Below are 20,311 nucleotides of genomic sequence, written 5' to 3'. Positions count from 1 at the left end.
GTCCCTAGCTACTCATATATTCATACACAGTAGTTTTGGATGTATGCCTTACAAAATTTCCATTTAGGATGCAAATAATTTGCTTCTTCTTCTACATTAAATAGCTCAAAACTTACTTAATATTTACATTCCATTTATTGCATATTGGTTCCTCAACAACTTGACAAGTCAGTTAATGGTAATATCCTGGTTGGATGATGCTTTAATTTAATTAAACATATTATGACATGCAAACTATAAATAAGCATTTTTGTATATAGAGTTATAAAGACAAATTCAAATTATGAAAATTGCTTTATGAATATTCATAATTTTGTTCCTTATCACTGTGACATAGCTGCCATTTTGACTTCAGATCAGAAACATATGAAACAAGGGCTTGCTTGGCTCCATTAGCCTTTAACCTATTTCCACTCTTTTTGGTTACTCATATTGGGCCTGATGATCTAAAGCGCTTTCGTCTGATAAGATTATTAAAGAATACTTTCCAGTACTTTTATTTCCATGCTGGAATCCCTATTTAAAAAGGATGAACTTATTCTGAACTAATTAATGGCTAGTCATCAGAAGCCATCCTGAAGTATGCCCACAGGCTGAAATATTTAAATGAGATGACTCCAGAGCCATTCACTGGCTGTTAATGCTTGTGATGTAATCTGTTAATCATTCTGAAGTCATCACCCAGAATTTTTTTACCTTAGCTGATGACTTTACAAGCCTGATGATGTTGCACTATGTGCAAATGACTTCTAAAGTAATTTGATGATCATCAAATTACTCCAGGATGGTCTCTGAGTAATCCTGTTTGGATGATGAAAAGCCACTTTTTACCCTGAAAACAGGGTGTCTCACTAAGGGGGCGTAAACTGCATTTTTGTATGAAAGTGCACAATAAAATTCGTATTTGAAACATCATATATAATGAATAAATGAACCATTCACACAAAAATAAGCAGGGAAAATGTGCATTGTTAAGATGCATCAAAAATCGTAAAAAAAAAATTCACCAAAAATCGCCTTATATCGAAAATGTAAAATTGGTATGTAAATTACACAGGGAAAAATTGTATTAACTATACACAGTGTAAATTGGAATTTAAGTACACAGGATGAGCAAAAAAAGCAAGAAAGTACAAAATACAAAGCTTAATTGTTGTTTTTCATGAAATGGGCTGAACATGGGCATTCTATGGGCATATATGAAATTGTCTCTCTAATCCCAGCATAATTCTGTAAAGGTTTTTTGCACTATAGAGCTCACAGTTTTTTCTTGCCATCTAAAAATTGGCAAGCTTTTCTCAAAACACTAAAAAACTTATAGCACTAATAGAAAAACACTTGCATACAAAATATAGGCAATATCCAGAAAGCAGTGCAATGTGATTTATATTGACTGCAGGATTTACTTTTTAAAGTGCACTCCCTGTTTACTGCTAACTTCACTCCACGGTGCAAAGTTTCCCTTTCCATCGAGCTCCATTACGTTCAATAGGAGACATCTCGCCACTTGCATGGACTACCCCTTTTTTACTAAACTTCCACCCGAGCAGTCACTGCGAGGGTTAGTGAGAAAAAACACGTCTGAAATGATGAGGTTTAGATCATTGGGCCCTTGGTCTTCAGCAACTGTTCAATAAATAAATTGAGTTAATAATGGCTTATAAATAGGTCAGCCATAGCATGCAAAATTATTTGATTGAGCTCCTTTAAAGTCCTTAAGGGAGAATATTTGGAGTTTCAATCTCTATCAGACCTCCTTACTAATGTCACCAATAGAACGTGCAAACCGCTTTGCCTTACCTGTAAATGAATACTTTTTCAATTTCATTATAAAAAGAGATCTTTATCAGACAGACTACACATATTAAATGCCAATCAAGTGTCAATTGTTTATCACACTTAGGATAATTTATATTAAACATAATACAAACGTGTCTGTGGCAATGCATTTTTATATAAAACGTCAGCGCTTTAAAGTCTAATGTAGTGATGCAACTTATACAAAAAAATACAATTCATTTCTTATGTCAAATAAAAATTAAAGTGCATGGCAATTTATCCTTGTTTTTTTTTATAATGCTTTTGTGTACTACTTCAATAGAACTCTTCCTAATGGACTCATCAGACATGTAAGATGTTGCCTTAATAACATTGATGCTGAGCGTTTCATGCTGTTTGGGCTCTTTATATGGTGAAAGTTACTTAAGAGAAATTTTCTACCACCTGGAGCCTTAATCATAAAGCTTTTCTAGGTCTGCTATCGCACTTTTATGATGTGTCAAAAGCTTCAAGAATGTTTACATGTTTATGTTTTTTTTTCTTTTTCTTGCTTTTTACTTTTCATTTTTAAACCTGATCTAAGCAGGTAGTTTTTGACAGCATGTTGTGTGTGCTATTTTCCAACAGTCCTCTGGGTCTAGTAAGAGCTTAATGATTTTTTAATGCAAAAAAAAAAACAGTAGATTTGTACTTTTAAAATAGTTTGAGATAACTCTAAATGTTTAACTTTTGTTACTGCTTTTAGAAAGCATTAAATCAGCCATCCATGTAGAACAAATTGTCCCTACAGAACTACTTTTTGACCTATGTTAGAATAACTAACAGCAGAGAGAGTTTGTTAGTTTATGTATAGTTAGTTATAGATTCTGTGCTGCTGTAAACTTCTATACCAAGGGCAAGATTACATATACAGCGTCGGTTTTGGTATCACATATACTGCGTAGCATACAACTAACATAGAACGGGCGTCGCCATTCAGCATTACATATTCAGCGCAAGGACTTACGAGCACAGAATTGAGAAAATCTACTGCATTTTCATCTCGCCACACATAGGCAGGTGCAGCAACCCTTGCACTGACTAAGAAAGCAATGTAATTCCCTGGAAGCCTTAACAAACACATTCATTTAAGCAGCATCTCAAATAGTTACAGGTACAGTATACTATAAAATAGTTTTTCTCTTTCCAATTACTTTTTTTTACTAGCTGCAGAGTATAAAATGTATGCAATTTGCTTTTTTAAGGTTTATTTGTGTATATGAAGAAGCTGACTTTGTGTTTTGAAGTCACAACCTAATAAAATGGGTTGAGCTTGTAGGTATAATCAGATCTCATTACTTTATCACATTGTGTTCATATACTTGCTTCTTTATTTTATATCTGTTCATTCACCAATCACCAATACTTGGAGAGAACAAAGGAAAATTAAGATTTTATTACTTTATGTCTTCTAAAACCCACAGGGGGTGTAATTTATTCTACTGGATGTGTTAACACTAGGGATGAGCGAATGTGTTTATATTCAAATTTGAATGTTAGAACAAATGTTATTGTAGAAATTCGATTTACATAATAGAATGTTGAACAAGAACAAATATTCTTAAAATTTAAATTTTCGAATGTTATGTACAGTTTTCGAATTCGAATGTCACTTTCGAATTCGAATATTACATTTATAAAACACAATTGTAGACTAGAAACACTATTTCGAATTTGAATGTTATATTCGAATCGAATATCACTTTTGAATTGAATATCACATTCGAATTTGAATATTACATTTAAAAAACACAGATTAGACTAGAAATACTATTTCGAATTCGAATGTGACATTCGAATTCGAATGTGACATTCGAATTTGAATGTGACATTCAAATTCGAATATCACATTCGAATTCGAATATTAAATTTAAAACAGTGTATTAGACTAGAAATACTATTTCAAATTCGAATGTGACATTCGAATGTAGCATTCGAATTCGAATATTACATTTATTAAACACAGTTGTAGATTAGAAATACTATTTCGAATTTTAATGTCACATTCAAATTTGAATGTTACATTTCAAAATTGAATGAATACATAGCTAAACATTGTATTATTCAAACGAATATTTTCGAATTTTATTGAAAAATCTGAAAATGAAAATTCGAAATGTTATATAAACATTCAAAACTCGATTTGAATGAACAAATATATCAAAATTTGTTTTAAATTTGAATTTTTAGAAATATTCGCCCATCCCTAGTTAACACAGCTTGACCTTGAGGCCAAAATATTTAAGGATGTGTGGGGATACCACAGGCTAAATAAAATATTTCAAATGCAATCATAAGGGTAATGGAAATACTTGTAAACAATTTACTACACTCCAGCAGGTAAAGTGGATGATTGGGAACAAATTAAAGGGAAGGACATTTTTTAGTAAACTGTCCCTTAAAACCTTGCTGCCCACTTAATTATTAAAATAAATATCCCTCCTCCGCAATTGTGTCAAACCAATCACAAACAGCCCAACCTCTCACCTGCAGCCTTAGAATACCTGACAATGCACACCCTATCAGTAACATCAGCATTATATATACCAATGTGTCAATTTATATTGGATGTGAGATACATTGATTTACATCTTATAAGTGATTATTACTATATGTACCCTTCATACACAACTATGTGGATGTGAGTTATAGTACAAGAATATGTCATAAACATGATAATATTACCTTTTTTTATTGCCATTTCAACACAGGTCATATTATATGTTTTAACAATATTAGTGTAATAAAACACACCGCACATGGATGTGTATGCCAATTACATGGTAAATAACAGAGGACAAGGTTTATGGTGAACTATAATAATATTACATTTTTGGATGAGGGAGCTGAGGTGCCTGTAGTGGATTGCCTTGCTCTCCTTGTTGTAGCAGATTCTGGTGTTTCTGCTGGTGTGCTGGCCACAGATGATAGGCTGGAGGCAGTGTCCTGCTGGTGTGTAAAGTGCTCAACCAACACACCCAAAAGTTGATTTTGTTCTCTCCATCTATTGTCCATTTGCAGCTGCATATCAGACAGAATTTGCTTCATCTGTGACTAATTTTGAACACTTGCACTTAACGATGCTGTAATGTCCCTCTGCAGCTCTATGCTACATTTGTGTAACCTCTCTTGGCCCCTGAAGAATCTCTCTTGGCCTCTTTGTATGCTCTCAGTGCTTGTGACGAGCCTCCTCTGGAGTGTAATGTATTCCTCAACCAGGGGAGAATACAATGCATCCACAGACTCTTGAGCAACAGGGCTGGCAGTTGCTTGAGGGCAACAATGTTGTAGAAGAGGTGATGCTTGTGGATGTGCTTATGTTGCTTGAGGGGCAGCTGTTGTTTCTGGTGCTTGAGGGGCAGTTGTAGTTTCTGGTGCTTGAGGGGCAGCTATAGTTTCTGGTGCTTGTGGGGCAGCTGTAGTTTCTGGTGCTTGAGGGGCAGTTGTAGTTTCTGCTACTTGAGGGGCAGCTGTAGTTTCTGCTGCTTGAGGAGCAGCTGTAGTTTCTGCTGCTTGAGGGGCAGTTGTAGCTTCTGGTGCTTGAGGGGCAGTTGTAGCTTCTGCTGTATTTTCATCTGCAGATGTCGGAGCTCGTCCCAGGGAAGAGGATGGTGGAGCTTGTCCCAGGGAAGAGGATGGTGGAGCTCCTCCCAGTAAATAAGATGGTGGAGCTCTAATAGATGATTGGTACTCCCATTGATGACCAGTGTGTAACCACTCAGCCTCTACAATAGGCACATCCTGTGACATAGTCTGTGGGTAATATCCATGACTGACATGAGACTGTGATTGTGTTCTGGGGGGCTGTAAATACATGGACCCTTTGTGCCTGTCTTCACTCCCCCTCAAAACCAAAGGGAGGGTATTCCTCTGGCCAGGAATGTTGCCTGGGGTCATATGGCAATGTCGGTGGCATCCCTTCCGGGTCCTCAATTAAAGCCATCCAACCATGCTCATGCCTGGGAGCACACTGTTCCTGCGGTTGCCTGAAAACTGGTGGTGGTTGTTGTGGTGGTGGCATGGCTGTTTCTATCCTTGTGGCAGGAGGTTCTGTGGAGAAGTTAAAGGATGAGAGGGATTAGTACAGTCAGATATATGTCCATGTGGGCATACAATGTACATTGATACATGCTAGGGCCTATACTGATTTAAATGTCAAACTCTAAAACATGCACTTCCGCATTGTGAGTTGATCTATGAGGGATTTGAATATGAGCAGTATACATGGATGTGTTTCATACAATAGTTATGTGTACATGTCAATGATGAAATAATGTGTTCTTTAAGTGACACTATGGTCACACAGTTTACTTTAGCTTGATCTAGGCACAGAACCTGCTTTATTGAGCTAAATGTATTGGGGTGGCTATAGTGTCCATTTAATGAAAACTCTACATGTGGCTTGTAGCCCATGTTACTCTGAGAAATGTTAGTATTGCACTATTCCATCTCACATCATGAATTGCATTGTGTTATGTAGCAGTAATGTCAAGTATAATTGTAGATGTTTTTGTTAGTACTCCAAATACCATGCTCCTCATCATGTACATGAATGTGTGATATTAAAGGATGTTGTATTGCAATTACATATAATACAGGTGTGTTGGATGTTACTCACCAGCATGATGTGCTGTGGTTGCAACCCCTGAGTCATGAGCCCCTGGAAGTCCACGGACTGCTGTGATACTCAGGAATCTGCATATCATCTCCTGTCAGGTGTTGTACTCCATTTCCAGGGATGGCCCACCACCTGTTCCCTTCTGCTGGACAGCTACCTGCCCCATCTTCTCTTTGACCCGGCTCTTACTATCATTCCACCTCTTTTTCAGGCCCTCTACAGTCCTCCTCTGCAGGGCCATGCTGTTGATGGCATCCTCTACTGCCATCCATGCAGTCCTTCTTTTTTTTGGCACTGCCTTTGCCCTTCTCCTGCTCAAAGTGATCACTGAGAAGTTGGGACATCTCAACCTCTTATCCTCCATAGCCACTTGGCTTCCTCCCTGTGTTATCCCTGGCAGTGTGGGTTCCTCCCTATCCTCTCCCTCCTCCCTCTTCTGTCCCCATGTGCACCCTCTGTCCCTCTCCTGGATGTGCCTGGTATCTGGGGCTCTCTGGCATCTTTCCTCCCATCATCCCTTCTAACTCTCCCTCTCTCCACTCCACTTACTCCCTGTCGGGGGCCCCACTGCTCCTCCTGTCCGCTCCTATCCCCCTCTCCCTGTCACTCCTCTCCCTTCTCCCCTCTCCCCTCCTCCCCTCTTCCCTACCTCTCCCTGCCATCCTCACACTAATCACACTACACACACTCCCACTCACTCCCAGAGATGTGGTGTATTTGTATATGTTTACAACCTAACTATTTATTCTGTTTGTGCCTTTCTCTCTACTCTCACTAATCCTCCACTCCTGGGCTGTGTGTTTTAGCTCAACGAAAAATCCACACACAAGAAAATGGTGGTTGCACAGGGGTTTATATAGGGATTTTGAATAGCATAATTATGTGTCGCTTTTTTAGTTTAATTCTGATTTTGTTTCTCATTTGCATAAAATTACTCCTTATTGACACTTTACACGGACATAATACTGGCGTAAGTTACTTGCGATGACAGAAATATTTCTTTGCGCACATTTCTGAAGAGCGACAGTTTGTCCTACTTATGCCAGTCTAGCATATGATGACGCTGTATATGTGATACGATGTGCAAGGTGAAATTACAGATGGCGCGGGTTTCAAAAGTTACACTGAAGCCTGTGCCGCATATGTAATCTCGTCCCTGGAGTAACTACAAAAATCTTTATTAAATTGTATGCCAACATTTGTCAATAGTATCAGTTGCTTAAGTAGATAGAAATGTTATATAGGCTTTAGGCTTCAGCTCCAAATTCACATAAATAAATATGTAGCAACATTAGGTTTTTAGGCAATTCAGGTTATATACTACTGATGTATGAATGAAATAATGATTTTCCATTCACTTATGCTCTGAATTTATGTTCTTTAGTTGTAGACAGGGGATGTTGTTTGGAATATTGTCAACACATATAGGGCTAAATTACAAGTGGAACTAAAAAATATTAGTGCTATTGTGCATAAACATTTCTTATATTTTAGCGCTGGAACAATAGTTTAAGGCACGCTAATATTTGGATGTGAGATATCGTGGGTGCGTTTACTTCTTCCCATAAAAGACTACTATGGAGGCGCGCTGAAAAACCCATGTCAGCTATCGCTCAAGTGCTAAGCTGATGGTGTGCTAAACTTAATTAAATACTGTAGTGTTTCATTGAAATGTATGTATAACACACTTTACACATTCATAAATACATACACATATATACAAACATACATATACACTTTTAAGTTCTTTCCAGTCCTGTTCCTTGTCATAAACCATATTCCTTTAATTACTGTTTAAAAACTTTTTGTAAATAATAAACCTTTGTTTTATATTTAATAAGTATTATTATAACTTAAGTACTTTATTTCCATTTAAATCAGATATGTTTTGTTGTGCAAACTATCAAGCAAAAGAGCAACATGTGTCAGAAGTATTTTGTATTGTACTTGAGTGCAACACTTAACTCACCACTTGTGATATAAATGCTGCACTTGTTATCCAGGCCATAATCTGCCTTTGTGTGCCTTGACTTCTGTCCTCTTTCTTAATTTACTATCGGCTAGATTACGAGTTGTGCGTTAGGCTTAAAAAGCAGCGTTGGCCGGTCCCAAAGCTGGTTTTTAACGCCCGCTGGTATTACGAGTCTTTCAGGTACAGGTGTACCGTTCACTTTTTTGGCCAGACTTGGAAATACCGCAAATCCATTTACGTCAATTGCGTATCCTATATTTTCAATGGGACTTGCATAGCGCCGGTATTACGAGTCTGCCAAAAAGTGAGCAGTAGACCCTCTCCTGTCAACACTGGTACCGCATTTTAAAGTCAGTAGTTAAGAGTTTTACACTACAACGCTGTAGCATAAAACTCTTAACTAAATTGCTAAAAAGTACACTAACACCCATAAACTACCTATTAACCCCTAAACCGAGGCCCCCCCCACATCGCAAACACTAAAATACATTTTTTAACCCCTAATCTGCCGAACCGGACATCGCCGCCACTATAATAAATATATTAAACCCTAAACCGCCGCACTCCCGCCTCGCAAACATTAGTTAAATATTATTAACCCCTAATCTGCCGGCCCTAACATCGACGCCACCTACCTAAATTTATTAACCCATAATCTGCCTCCCCCAACATCGCCGCCACTATATTAAAGTTATTAACCCCTAAACCTAATCCCCCCTAACTTAAATATAATTTAAATAAATCTAAATAAAATTACTATCATTAACTACATTATTCCTATTTAAAACTAAATACTTACCTATAAAATAAACCCTAAGCTAGCTACAATATAACTAATAGTTACATTGTAGCTAGCTTAGGGTTTATTTTTATTTTACAGGCAAGTTTGTATTTATTTTAACTAGGTAGAATAGTTATTAAATAGTTATTAACTATTTAATAACTACCTAGTTAAAATAAATACAAAAGTACCTGTAAAATAAAACCTAACCTAAGTTACACCTAACACTACACTATAATTAAATAAATTAAATACAATTAAATAAAATTAGCTAAAGTACAAAAACAAACAAACACTAAATAACAGAAAATAATAAAAAAATTACAAGATTTTTAAACTAATTACACCTAATCTAATCCCCCTAGCAAAATAAAAAAGCCCCCCCAAAATAAAAAAGCCCTACCCTACACTAAATTACAAATAGCCCGTAAAAGGGCCTTTTGCGGGGCATTGCCCCAAAGTAATCAGCTCTTTTACCTGTAAAAAAAATTACAAATCCCCCGCAACATTAAAACCCACCAACCACACAACCAACCCTACTCTAAAACCCACCCAATCCCCCCTTAAAAAAACCTAACACTAACCCTCTGAAGATCACCTTACCGGGAGAAGTCTTCATCCAACCGGGCAGATGTGGTCCTCCAGACGGGCAGAAGTCTTCATCCAACCAGGCAGAAGTTGTCCTCCAGACGGGCAGAAGTCTTCATCCAGACGGCATCTTCTATCTTCATCCATCCGGCGCGGAGCGGGTCCATCTTCAAGACATCCAACGTGGAGCATCCTCTTCTTCTGTCGGCTACGACTGAATGAAGGTACCTTTAAGTGACATCATCCAAGATGGCATCCCTTCAATTCCGATTGGCTGATAGAATTCTATCAGCCAATCGGAATTAAGGTAGAAAAAATCCTATTGGCTGATTGGATCAGCCAATAGGATTGAAGTTCAATCCTATTGGCTGATTGCATCAGCCATTAGGATTGAGCTGGCATTCTATTGGCTGTTCCAAACAGCCAATAGAATGCCAGCTCAATCCTATTGGCTGATTGCATCAGCCAATAGGATTTTTTCTACCTTAATTCCGATTGGCTGACAGAATTCTATCAGCCAATCGGAATTAAAGGGACGCCATCTTGGATGACGTGATTTAAAGGAACCTTTATTCAGTCATAGCCATCTGAAGAAGAGGATGCTCCGCGTCGATTCTCTTGAAGATGCACCGCTCCTCGCTGGATGGATGAAGATAGAAGATGCCGTCTGGATGAAGACTTCTGCCCGTCTGGAGGACCACATCTGCCCGGTTGGATGAAGACTTCTTCTGGTAAGGTGATCTTCAAGGGGTTAGTGTTAGGTTTTTTAAGGGGGGATTGGGTTGGTTTTAGAGTAGGGTTGGTTGTGTGGGTGGTGGTTTTTAATGTTGGGGGGGATTTGTAATTTTTTTTACAGGTAAAAGAGCCGATTACTTTGGGGCAATGCCCCGCAAAAGGCCCTTTTAAGGGCTATTTGTAATTTAGTGTGGGGTAGGGCTTTTTTTATTTTGTTGTTTTTTTTTATTTTGTTAGGGGGATTAGATTAGGTGTAATTAGTTTAAAAATCTTGTAATTTGTTTATTTTCTGTAATTTAGTGGGGGGGTTTTGTACTTTAGATAATTTTATTTAATTGTATTTAATTTAGGGAATTAATTTAATTATAGTGTAGTGTTAGGTGTAATTTGTAACTTAGGTTAGGTTTTATTTTACAGGTACTTTTGTATTTATTTTAACTAGGTAGTTATTAGATAGTTAATAACTATTTAGTAACTATTCTACCTAGTTAAAATAAATACAAACTTGCCTGTAAAATAAAAATTAACCCTAAGATAGCTACAATGTAACTATAAGTTATATTGTAGCTAGCTTAGAGTTTATTTTACAGGTAAATATTTAGTTTTAAATAGGAATAATGTAGTTAATGATAGTAATTTTATTTAGATTTATTTAAATTATATTTGTTAGGGAGGTTAGGGTTAGACTTAGGTTTAGGGGTTAATATGTTTATTATAGTGGCGGCGACATTGGGGGAGGCAAATTAGTGGTTAATAAGTGTAGGTAGGTTGCGGCGACATTTTGGGGCAGCAGATTAGGGGTTAATATGTTTATTATAGTGGTGACGACGTTGGGGGTGGCAGATTAGCCGTTCATAAGTATAATGTAGGTGGCCGCTGTGGCCGGAGCGGCAGATTAGGGTTTAATAATATAATGTAGGTGTCCTGGGTGGCACATTAGGGGTTAATACGTGTAAGATTAGGGGTGTTTAGACTCGGGGTTCATGTTAGGGTGTTAGGTGTAGACATACATTTTATTTCCCCCTAGGAATCAATGGGGCTGTGTTAGGAGCCAAACGCTGTTTTTTTTGCAGGTGTTAGACTTTTTTTCTGCTGGCTCTCCCCGTTGATTCCTATGGGGAAATCGTGCACAAGCAAGTTATACCAGCTCACCGCTAACGTAAGCAGCGCTGGTATTGGAGTGAGATTTTGAGCAAAATTTTGCTCAGCGCTCACTTCTTGTCTTTTAACGACGGGTTTGTAAAAACCCGTAATACCAGCGCTGTCTGTAGGTGAGCATAAACTGCTCGTTAGCACTGCATAGCCTCTAATGCAAAACTTGTGATCTAGGTGTATACGTTTGTTCCTAGTTTTGCATACATGTCTTTTTACTTTGCTTTAATAAGAGCAAAAGAAAGAAACCCACCAACCTACACTGGTGAGGTAAATCTGCTAGACCTACAGGTGTATTATGATGAAATCATAACAATAGCGAGAAGACTTCATATATTCCCAAAGAACGCCAATTTGTTTTCATAAATTTCTGTGTACTTTATGTATGAGTTTGAATCAAATGTTTTTCCACATAAGTTAAAGAGATAGTCTACTCCAGAATGTTATTGTTTAAAAGGATAGATAATCTCTTTATTACCCATTCCCCAGTTTTGCATAACCATCACAGTTATATTAATATACTTTTTACCTCTGTGATTACCTTGCATCTAAACCTCTGCAGACTGCCCTCTTATTTAAGTTCTTTTGACAGACTTGCATTTTAGCCAATTAGTGTCCTCTCAAAAGTAAATCCATGGGGATGAGCACAAAGTTATCTATATGGCACACATGAACTAACATCCTCTAGCTGTGAAAAAAAACCTGTTAAATGCATTCAGATAAGAGGTGTCCTTCAGGTGCTTAGACATTAACAGATTTGATTGGTAGCTGTCTCTTTAAAGATTATTTGTATGGAATAATGTATAATGAACAGTTTGCAGCAGGTTTTTAACACCTATTTGGATGTGGAATTTTGTGTGTGATATTTTCTGGTTTTATCATTGTACTTTAAGTAAGCTTTGAAAATGCTTAGTTCATTGAACACTTTCTTGTATATATATGTCTCACCATGCTCCATAGCAAGATATACAACTCACAGTGTAAAATATGTCTTTAGGTCATCCCGTCATGGACTTCATAGCTCTTACAGATCATTTTAGATCACCTCGCCTTAGCGTACAGCTTTAGATCATTCGTTCCATGAAGACAGGGAGCAGACAGCTCTTTTCAGTGAGACCAGTGGTTAGATTAAATCACCTCAGTGAGTGGTATTACAGGTCCTCAGCCATACTACATTAAAGAGCCATCTAATCAACAACCGCCAGTGTCTTTCTGTATAGACTGATTTGTTAGGGTAACAGTCAGTTATAAAAGGAAGATCACCAAGACTTTAGATTAATTTATAAAAGCCAAATTAGCAACACATTTAAAAATATATTACATAAACCTCCAGCCTGGTATTGCTCAGTGCTAAAGTCATACAAATCATCATTTCCCTTATAACTATATTAAAAACACAAATCATTCCTAAGAATATTCTTACAAACCCTAGTGCTCTCCCATATTATTGAACTCTGTCTAGCTAGACATAATAGCTTGTGATCAATTTTATTTGACAGGGTAAATAGACTTGCAATCCAGTTTTTCATTGTTGTGTTGCAGACCAGTGTTTCTCAACCTTTGTGTAGTCAGTACACCTACAAGCACACACTTTTTTTGCACACCTACAAGCACACACTTTTTTTGCACACCTACAAGCACACACTTTTTTTGCACACCTACAAGCACACACCTTTTTTGCACACCTACAAGCACACACTTTTTTTGCACACCTACAAGAACACACTTTTTTTGCACACCTACAAGCACACACCTTTTTTGCACACCTACAAGCACACACTTTTTTTGCACACCTACAAGCACACACTTTTTTTGCACTAAGTACCCCAAGTGAAACATGTGAATATTACTAGGTTACTAAATTAAATTGTTCATATCTCGGGATATGACAAATTGGTTTCAGACATATTTTAATCAATTTCTTTACATTAGAAAAATAAACTATGATGAAGGAAGTAATATACATGTTAAAGGAACAGTCTACTTGAAAATGGTTATTGTTTAAAAAAAGATAGATATTAGATATTACCTTTATTACCAATTCCCCACTTTTGCATAGCCAACACTATTATATTAATATACTTTTTACCTATGTGATTACCTTGTATCTGCAGACTGCCCCTTATCCAGTGATTTTTACAAACTTGCATTTTAGCCAATTAGTGCTGTCTTATGCGTAACTCCACAGAAGTGAGTACAATGTTATCTATATGGCACACATGGACTAGCACTGCCTGGCTGTAAAAAAGCAAACAAAATGCATTGAGATAAGAGGCAGCTTAGGAATAGGCATATGTTTAGAGGTTTAGATGTTATAATGTATATTAATATAACAATGTGGGTTATGCAAAGCTGGGGAATGGATAGTAAAGGCATTATCTATCTTATAAAACAATTTAAAAAAAGTAAACTGCCCCTGTAACCATAATTCTGCATCTAACGTAATCACAACTTGTCAAACTGATTTCATTGTGGTATACTTGGGTATAGACCACTTTATCTGGCAGACATCACTATTGCATATTTTCCTTGTGATATTTCACTGTGGTCCTATACCTGGCACATGTCTCTGTGACATTTTCTTACAGTGCTTTATACTTTACCTGGCACTTTACCTGTGGCAAACTTTAAATTAATGTTTCTCAACTCTAAGTTTCAAATGTCACTGACCAGATTCTAATAATTTCCTTACCTGGGTACTGGTGAGTCAGTCACAGACAGTGAACAATTGATCATAGAGGCAGTAAATGAATACAACAAGAAAGACTGAATCTAGTGATACATTGTCACACATTATAGAAGCAGAAACTGCTTATTTTGACTCTCCATCTCCTCAGAAGTGGAAAAATCAATCACCTCAATACTCATTTGTTCAGGGTGCTTGACATGCCCAGTGAAGGTGTGCCTTATTGCATCAAGGCAAACAATCATGAAATTATATGCCATTGAGTACCCCTTGTCAAAGTTGTGGATACTCCTAGGAGTACGTGTACCACAGGTTGAGAAACTATAGAGTACATTCTATATAAAGTTGAATTTTTTTTTATACTTTTTATATCACATAAAATACCATTAACCTTATGACGAAAATATGTTAAGATGTTAGCTTAAAATATGTGGAGTTTTTTTGCAAAATACTCTAAATAAAAATATCATTATTATAATGTTTATTAGGCACATAGACCTAGAAACATAGATTGTGATATAAAGAGGAATGAAAATAGAACCAGGGCTTTAAGTATGATAACTATGGCTTATAAAACATTAGAAACATAAGAAATCATTGAATACGGAAATTAAAAGAACTTTAAATGCATCTTACATTCCTGTTAAAATAATGATTGCACCAATGTTTCAACAGGTACTTCAATGTCCACAGCGCTATATTCATAAAAGATCTCAACTTTATTTCTTTGTCCCACTGTCCCTTTGAGACAGCCATCTGTCCTTATTTGCAGAATTTCCCTTACACATGGACCACCCAGACATGCCCATGAACCACCTAAAAAGATCCCTCCCACTAACCAGCCACAACTCTACTCCTCTCAACATGACCCTGCCCACAAAATGTCAACAGACATCCCTTAACCTCCTGATTTCCTCATACCCAGGCACAAATTATGGAAGATATGTGATTGGACAGTGACAAGATTAATGCCATGTGTGGATACATTTCAATACAAACAATATTTCATCCCACAACCTTGTAGCCATGATGCTATTGTGGTCAATATTTCAACTGTGATAATACTGAATGATACCATGTGAAGTTTAACGTATCACAATCTCTGTATTAAGATGTAAATAAATATTATTTTTTTTGTTTGTTTTTTGCTGATTGTTCCTCTAACAAATATAAACTTGTTTATTAAATGTAAGTATTGAAACTGAAAATTGCAAGGGCTAACAAATAATTTATAAGGTGAAACTACTCATACAAACATATTTGTCTTTTGGCTCTTTTTATTTAGCTATATAACGTAATATTTCTGTTACTTGACTGTGCACAGTAAATGAGGCTGAAACTAAGTAAGAGCTGATGAAAATGGCAGGTTTCTAAGTGCCTTGCCAATACGAAGACGAATCAATATCTTTCATGTATAAGTTTCTTGAAAACTCTCAAGGCCAATTTTTACAAAGTGTCATTCAGTAATCTTTCCTAAAGAAAGAATTAGATAACTTTAAATTTACCCATTATTGATTTTTCTGACTTTATATATAACAAGTCTTACATTTGACCTATAAATTACCCTGGCTTGTGCAGCTGCAGACTGGTAGACTCCCTGTGCCATAAAATGAAATAGCAGTTAAGAAAGTTGTTATCTCAGACACTAATGGCTAGATTGCGAGTTTTGCGGTATGAGGGGTGCGGTAATAACTTGCACGTTATTGTCACTGCTCACTTTCCTACATCGCTGGTATTACCGGTTTTCATAAACCCGGCGTTAACAGGCAAGAAGTGAGAGTAAAGCAAAATTGAGCCGCACTCCAATACCAGTGCTGCTGAAAGCTGCGGTGTGCTGGTTTTACGTGCTCGTGCAAGATTTCCCCATAGACATCAATGGGGAGAGTCGGCTGAAAAAAAGTCTAACACCTGCAAAAAAGCAGCGTAAAGCTCTGTAACGCAGCCCCATTGATTCCTATGGGGAAGCAAATTTTATGTTTACACCTAGCACACTAACATGAACCCCCGAGTCTAAACACGCCTAATCTTACACTTATTAACCACTAATCTGCTGCCCCCAACATCGGCGACACCTACATTATACTTATTAACCCCTAATATGCTGCTCCGGACATCGCCACTACTATAATAAACATATTTACCCCTAAACCGCCGCACTCCCACCTCGCAAACACTAGTTAAGTATTATTAACCCCTAATCTGCTGCCCCTAAGATCGGTTAATTTATTTATTTAGTGGTAGTGATGTGGGAGGCCAGAGGTTTAGGGGTTAATAACTTTAGTATAGTGTCGGCGACATCGGGAGTGGCAGATTAGGGGTTAATAACTGTATGTAAGTGGCGGTGATGTCGGGGGCGGCAGATTAGGGTTTATTAACATTATGTAGGTGGCGGCGATGTTGGGGGTGACTGATTAGGGGGTTTAGACTCGGGGTTTATGGTAGGGTGTTTAAACGTAACTTTTTATTTCCCCATAGACATCAATGGGGCTGCGTTACAGAGCTTTTCATTCCGCGATCGCCGGTGTTAGGCTTTTTTTTGCTGGCTTTCCCCATTGAAGTCTATGGGAAAATCATGCACTAGCACATCAAAGCAGCACTTGATTTTGGTGCGGTATGGAGCTCAACACCACCATATCGCCCGCACAAGCCTGCTTTTTTTAAACTTGTAATAGCAGAGCAATAGGGAGGTAAAATAACGCCACTTTTGTGGCGGTCATTAAAATCCCTATAGCGCTCAAAACTCATAATCTAGCTGTAAGAAAATATTGTGTTAAATTTTAATTTAAATGTATTATCAAATGATGATTAAATATGCTACAGAAGTATTTAACTTTTAGAGCTTTCCTCTGGAAATAAATGTATTGATGCACTAGGTGGTACATTATCATCAAATACAACTGACTGAGGGCTAGATTACAAGTGGAGTGCTAATTTATTGTGAAAAAATGGGAAAATGTGCCTGTTTGCGGGTGCACAATAAATAACCAGCCATTACAAGTGGCTGTTTATTGCTACCATGAGCTTGCAGTAGCAATTAGCGCTTATACAATTAACCAGAGATCAGATCTCGGGTTAATTTTATAAATGTCCACCAAATGCTTCCATAATCAAGTGTAAAATACTTTATTAAAAAATAAAGATAGTAGCATCTCTATTTTTTAATAAAATAACTGCAAAAAACAGTTATGAGGGACTAAAGTCGGTGGCTGTGGGATGTTAGATAAAAAATGGCACTGAAAAGTGCCTTTTACATAGCGGTCTTTGGGAACTGTGTGTTTCCTCTAAATATATATGTATATGCTTATATACATATATATTATGTGTTAATGCATGTATATACACTTATTAAAACATAAATATATATGTATATAAGCATATATATTTACAATTTGCTGCCATCGCTGCGTAACTTAACCCCTTTGCTGTGCTAGTTCTCATGCTGTGTCTCATTGCATGAACACAAGGCTCCCATTGTAGTCTATTGAACTGCACTCTCATAATATTAGTGCACATTTTCGTGAGCTAATATTAAGCAATATTTAGAGCTCCACTTGTAATCTTGCCCTAAATATTCTCCTAAACCAGTAAGACAATTATTCAATTACAATGCATTAAGCCCATGCAATTTTTCCTGTATAGTCTTTTAAAAGTGTTTTAGGGAAGTGAACTATGTAATAGAAAATGTAATTTTTCTATCACGACAAAAATTAAATGTTACATTTGTTTCACCACTATCAGTTGCATTTATTGAGGTCAGTTGCATATTTATGTCTAGCCCAAGTAGTCCTAGACCTAGGGTAACCGTTTTGAGGGAGGTAGCATAATTTGAGTGGTATTTATATGTCATGATATTTTCCAACTCTTATGCTCTTTAAATGTTTTATGTTTTAATTGTATTACTACTCAATGATCCCTGAATGTCTAGTGAGGGTGTAGGACCCCTTTATAATTTATGGTCTGCTGTTGCTAGAAATATATGAGGAAAATACATTTGTCAGGGTTGGAGAAATTGCCAGTTCATGGGGCAGCAAAAAAAAAAAAAAATATTCACAGCTGAATTAATTAAACAGTATTTGGGAAATGAGAGAGATATAATGATCCAGAAATTTAAAAATGGAACTTTTAGCCACAGAATAGGTAGTGTAGTTTGACAATGCAATGTTAAAAATAAACGTCTTCATTATAATTATTAAACAAATTTCTATCTTCTTCCAGGGGGACCTTCAAGATGGCCATCAAACCATTGTGACTGCTGTTGTAAAAACACAAAAGGGGATAAGGAAGGAGAAAGTGGCACATCTTGCAATGAACTCTCTACATCCAGCTGCGACAGTCAATCTGAAGCTAGCTCTCCTCAGGAGACAGTCATCTGTGGTCCAGTAACTCGTCAATCTAACATTCAGACTCTGGATCGACCAGCCAAGAAGGGACCAGTGCAAATTATCCAGCAGTCGGAAATTCGACGAAAAAGTGACCTTTTACGAACTCTGACCTCTGGCTCCAGAGAATCAAATACAAGTAAAAAAAAAGTTGTGAAAGAAAAGCTATCAATTGAAGAAGAGTTAGAAAAATGTATTCAGGATTTTATGAAGATAAAAATTCCAGACAGGTTCCCTGAAAGGAAATATTCTTGGCAATCAGACCTTCTGCGAAAATATCATCTATAGAAAAAAAACACAAAACAAAAAAAGAAAATCTCTTATTATAAATGAAAATTCCATGGTTCATGAAAACGTATTTATTTGGTAGATTATCATACCCATATAAAGTACTTCCTAACATTTAAAATTCAACTTAACCCTATTGGTGCTGTGTGAGCCTATCAAATATTGCAGGCCTGACCAGCAGCAAAGGAGTTGACATTGATTGCTACAGGGTATTACATTTTTCTCTTTGTGGAAGCACAATGTACTATGTTCCTTTGTGATTTTAGTAAGATGATTTCTGCAAACACCAATGGCACAAATATAATATACATGGTGTACAGATGCTTTTGTTTTAGTTTTATGAATGTCAATGTATTAAGAAAGTTTCTGGAAGTGTCACAAAATGCATGTTTCCTTTAAACAGGACGAAGAGCACACAAGTTAAATAAGCAACAAAAAAAGTAAAAAAAAATGATGGTTTACATTTAGTGAATATACTACTGCTTACATTATTGGTCTTGTTATATCCTTGTAACTTTGCACTTTCTTTCAAGACGGAGAGCTGCTTTTGTGGTCATATAATCCGTGGCTGCTTCATTATCTCTATTTTTGTAGGATTATGGTGTTTGCCACAAAAGTCCGTTCCTCTTTTTAGCCTCTAGCCATGAATTATGGAAAGAAACATTCCTATTAAAAAGGACACTCATTCTTGTCAGCAAATTATAATTTCTTTTGCAAACTACAGGGCTTTTGTGGTGAAAAATAATGTGTACATTTTCATAGATGTTCAAGTGCATAATAAAGTCTAAAGTGCTCAATCACGCACCAACCATTTGTTTTTTTGCCATGTTTAAATCATGTGAATATTGCACTATTTTTGGCAGAGTAATTAAAGGGAAATTTAGTTGCTTACATTTAAAAGAAAATATATTTTGTCTGTGTTCACATTGTTTTCATGTGTTCATCTATAACATATATATATATATATACTGTATAGATGGCAGATAGATGAGAGATACATATAGTAATGTAAACTGTATGTGTGTAAATATATATATATATATATATATATATATATGTATATATGTATACACAGTGGCGTAGCGTGGGTTGTCAGCGCCCAGGGCAAGGCAAGTATTGCGCCCCCTAACCCATAGAAACAGGATCATATTTCACAGAGCAGAGTGTGAGAAGGCAGATTTTTTTAGCGCCTTTGTCTCCAAAGGCTAATAGATTACCCTAAATCCCAGCAAACACACAGCATGCCACACTACAATACCCCGTGTGCACACAGCTAGGGCTATTAGATTATTGA

The 20,311-nt window shown here is 36.8% G+C and overlaps 1 protein-coding gene across 1 annotated transcript in view; it reads left to right on the top strand.

Annotated features, from left to right (window-relative positions):
- KCTD16 (potassium channel tetramerization domain containing 16) overlaps positions 1-19,825 on the top strand; it is a 457,442-nt gene extending 437,617 nt beyond the window's left edge. Inside the window, exon 2 of the mRNA XM_053717154.1 lies at positions 18,566-19,825. Within this exon, the coding sequence (XP_053573129.1) occupies positions 18,566-19,017 (452 nt within the window). The 3' untranslated portion in view covers positions 19,018-19,825. The remainder of the gene's footprint in view (positions 1-18,565) is intronic.
- The last annotated feature ends 486 nt before the right edge of the window (positions 19,826-20,311 follow it).

Source organism: Bombina bombina, chromosome 6 (genome assembly GCF_027579735.1).
Source record: "Bombina bombina isolate aBomBom1 chromosome 6, aBomBom1.pri, whole genome shotgun sequence".
Lineage (NCBI taxonomy): Eukaryota > Metazoa > Chordata > Amphibia > Anura > Bombinatoridae > Bombina > Bombina bombina.
The sequence above is the reverse complement of the archived record's forward strand: the minus strand, read 5'-3'. Positions and strand labels throughout refer to the sequence as shown.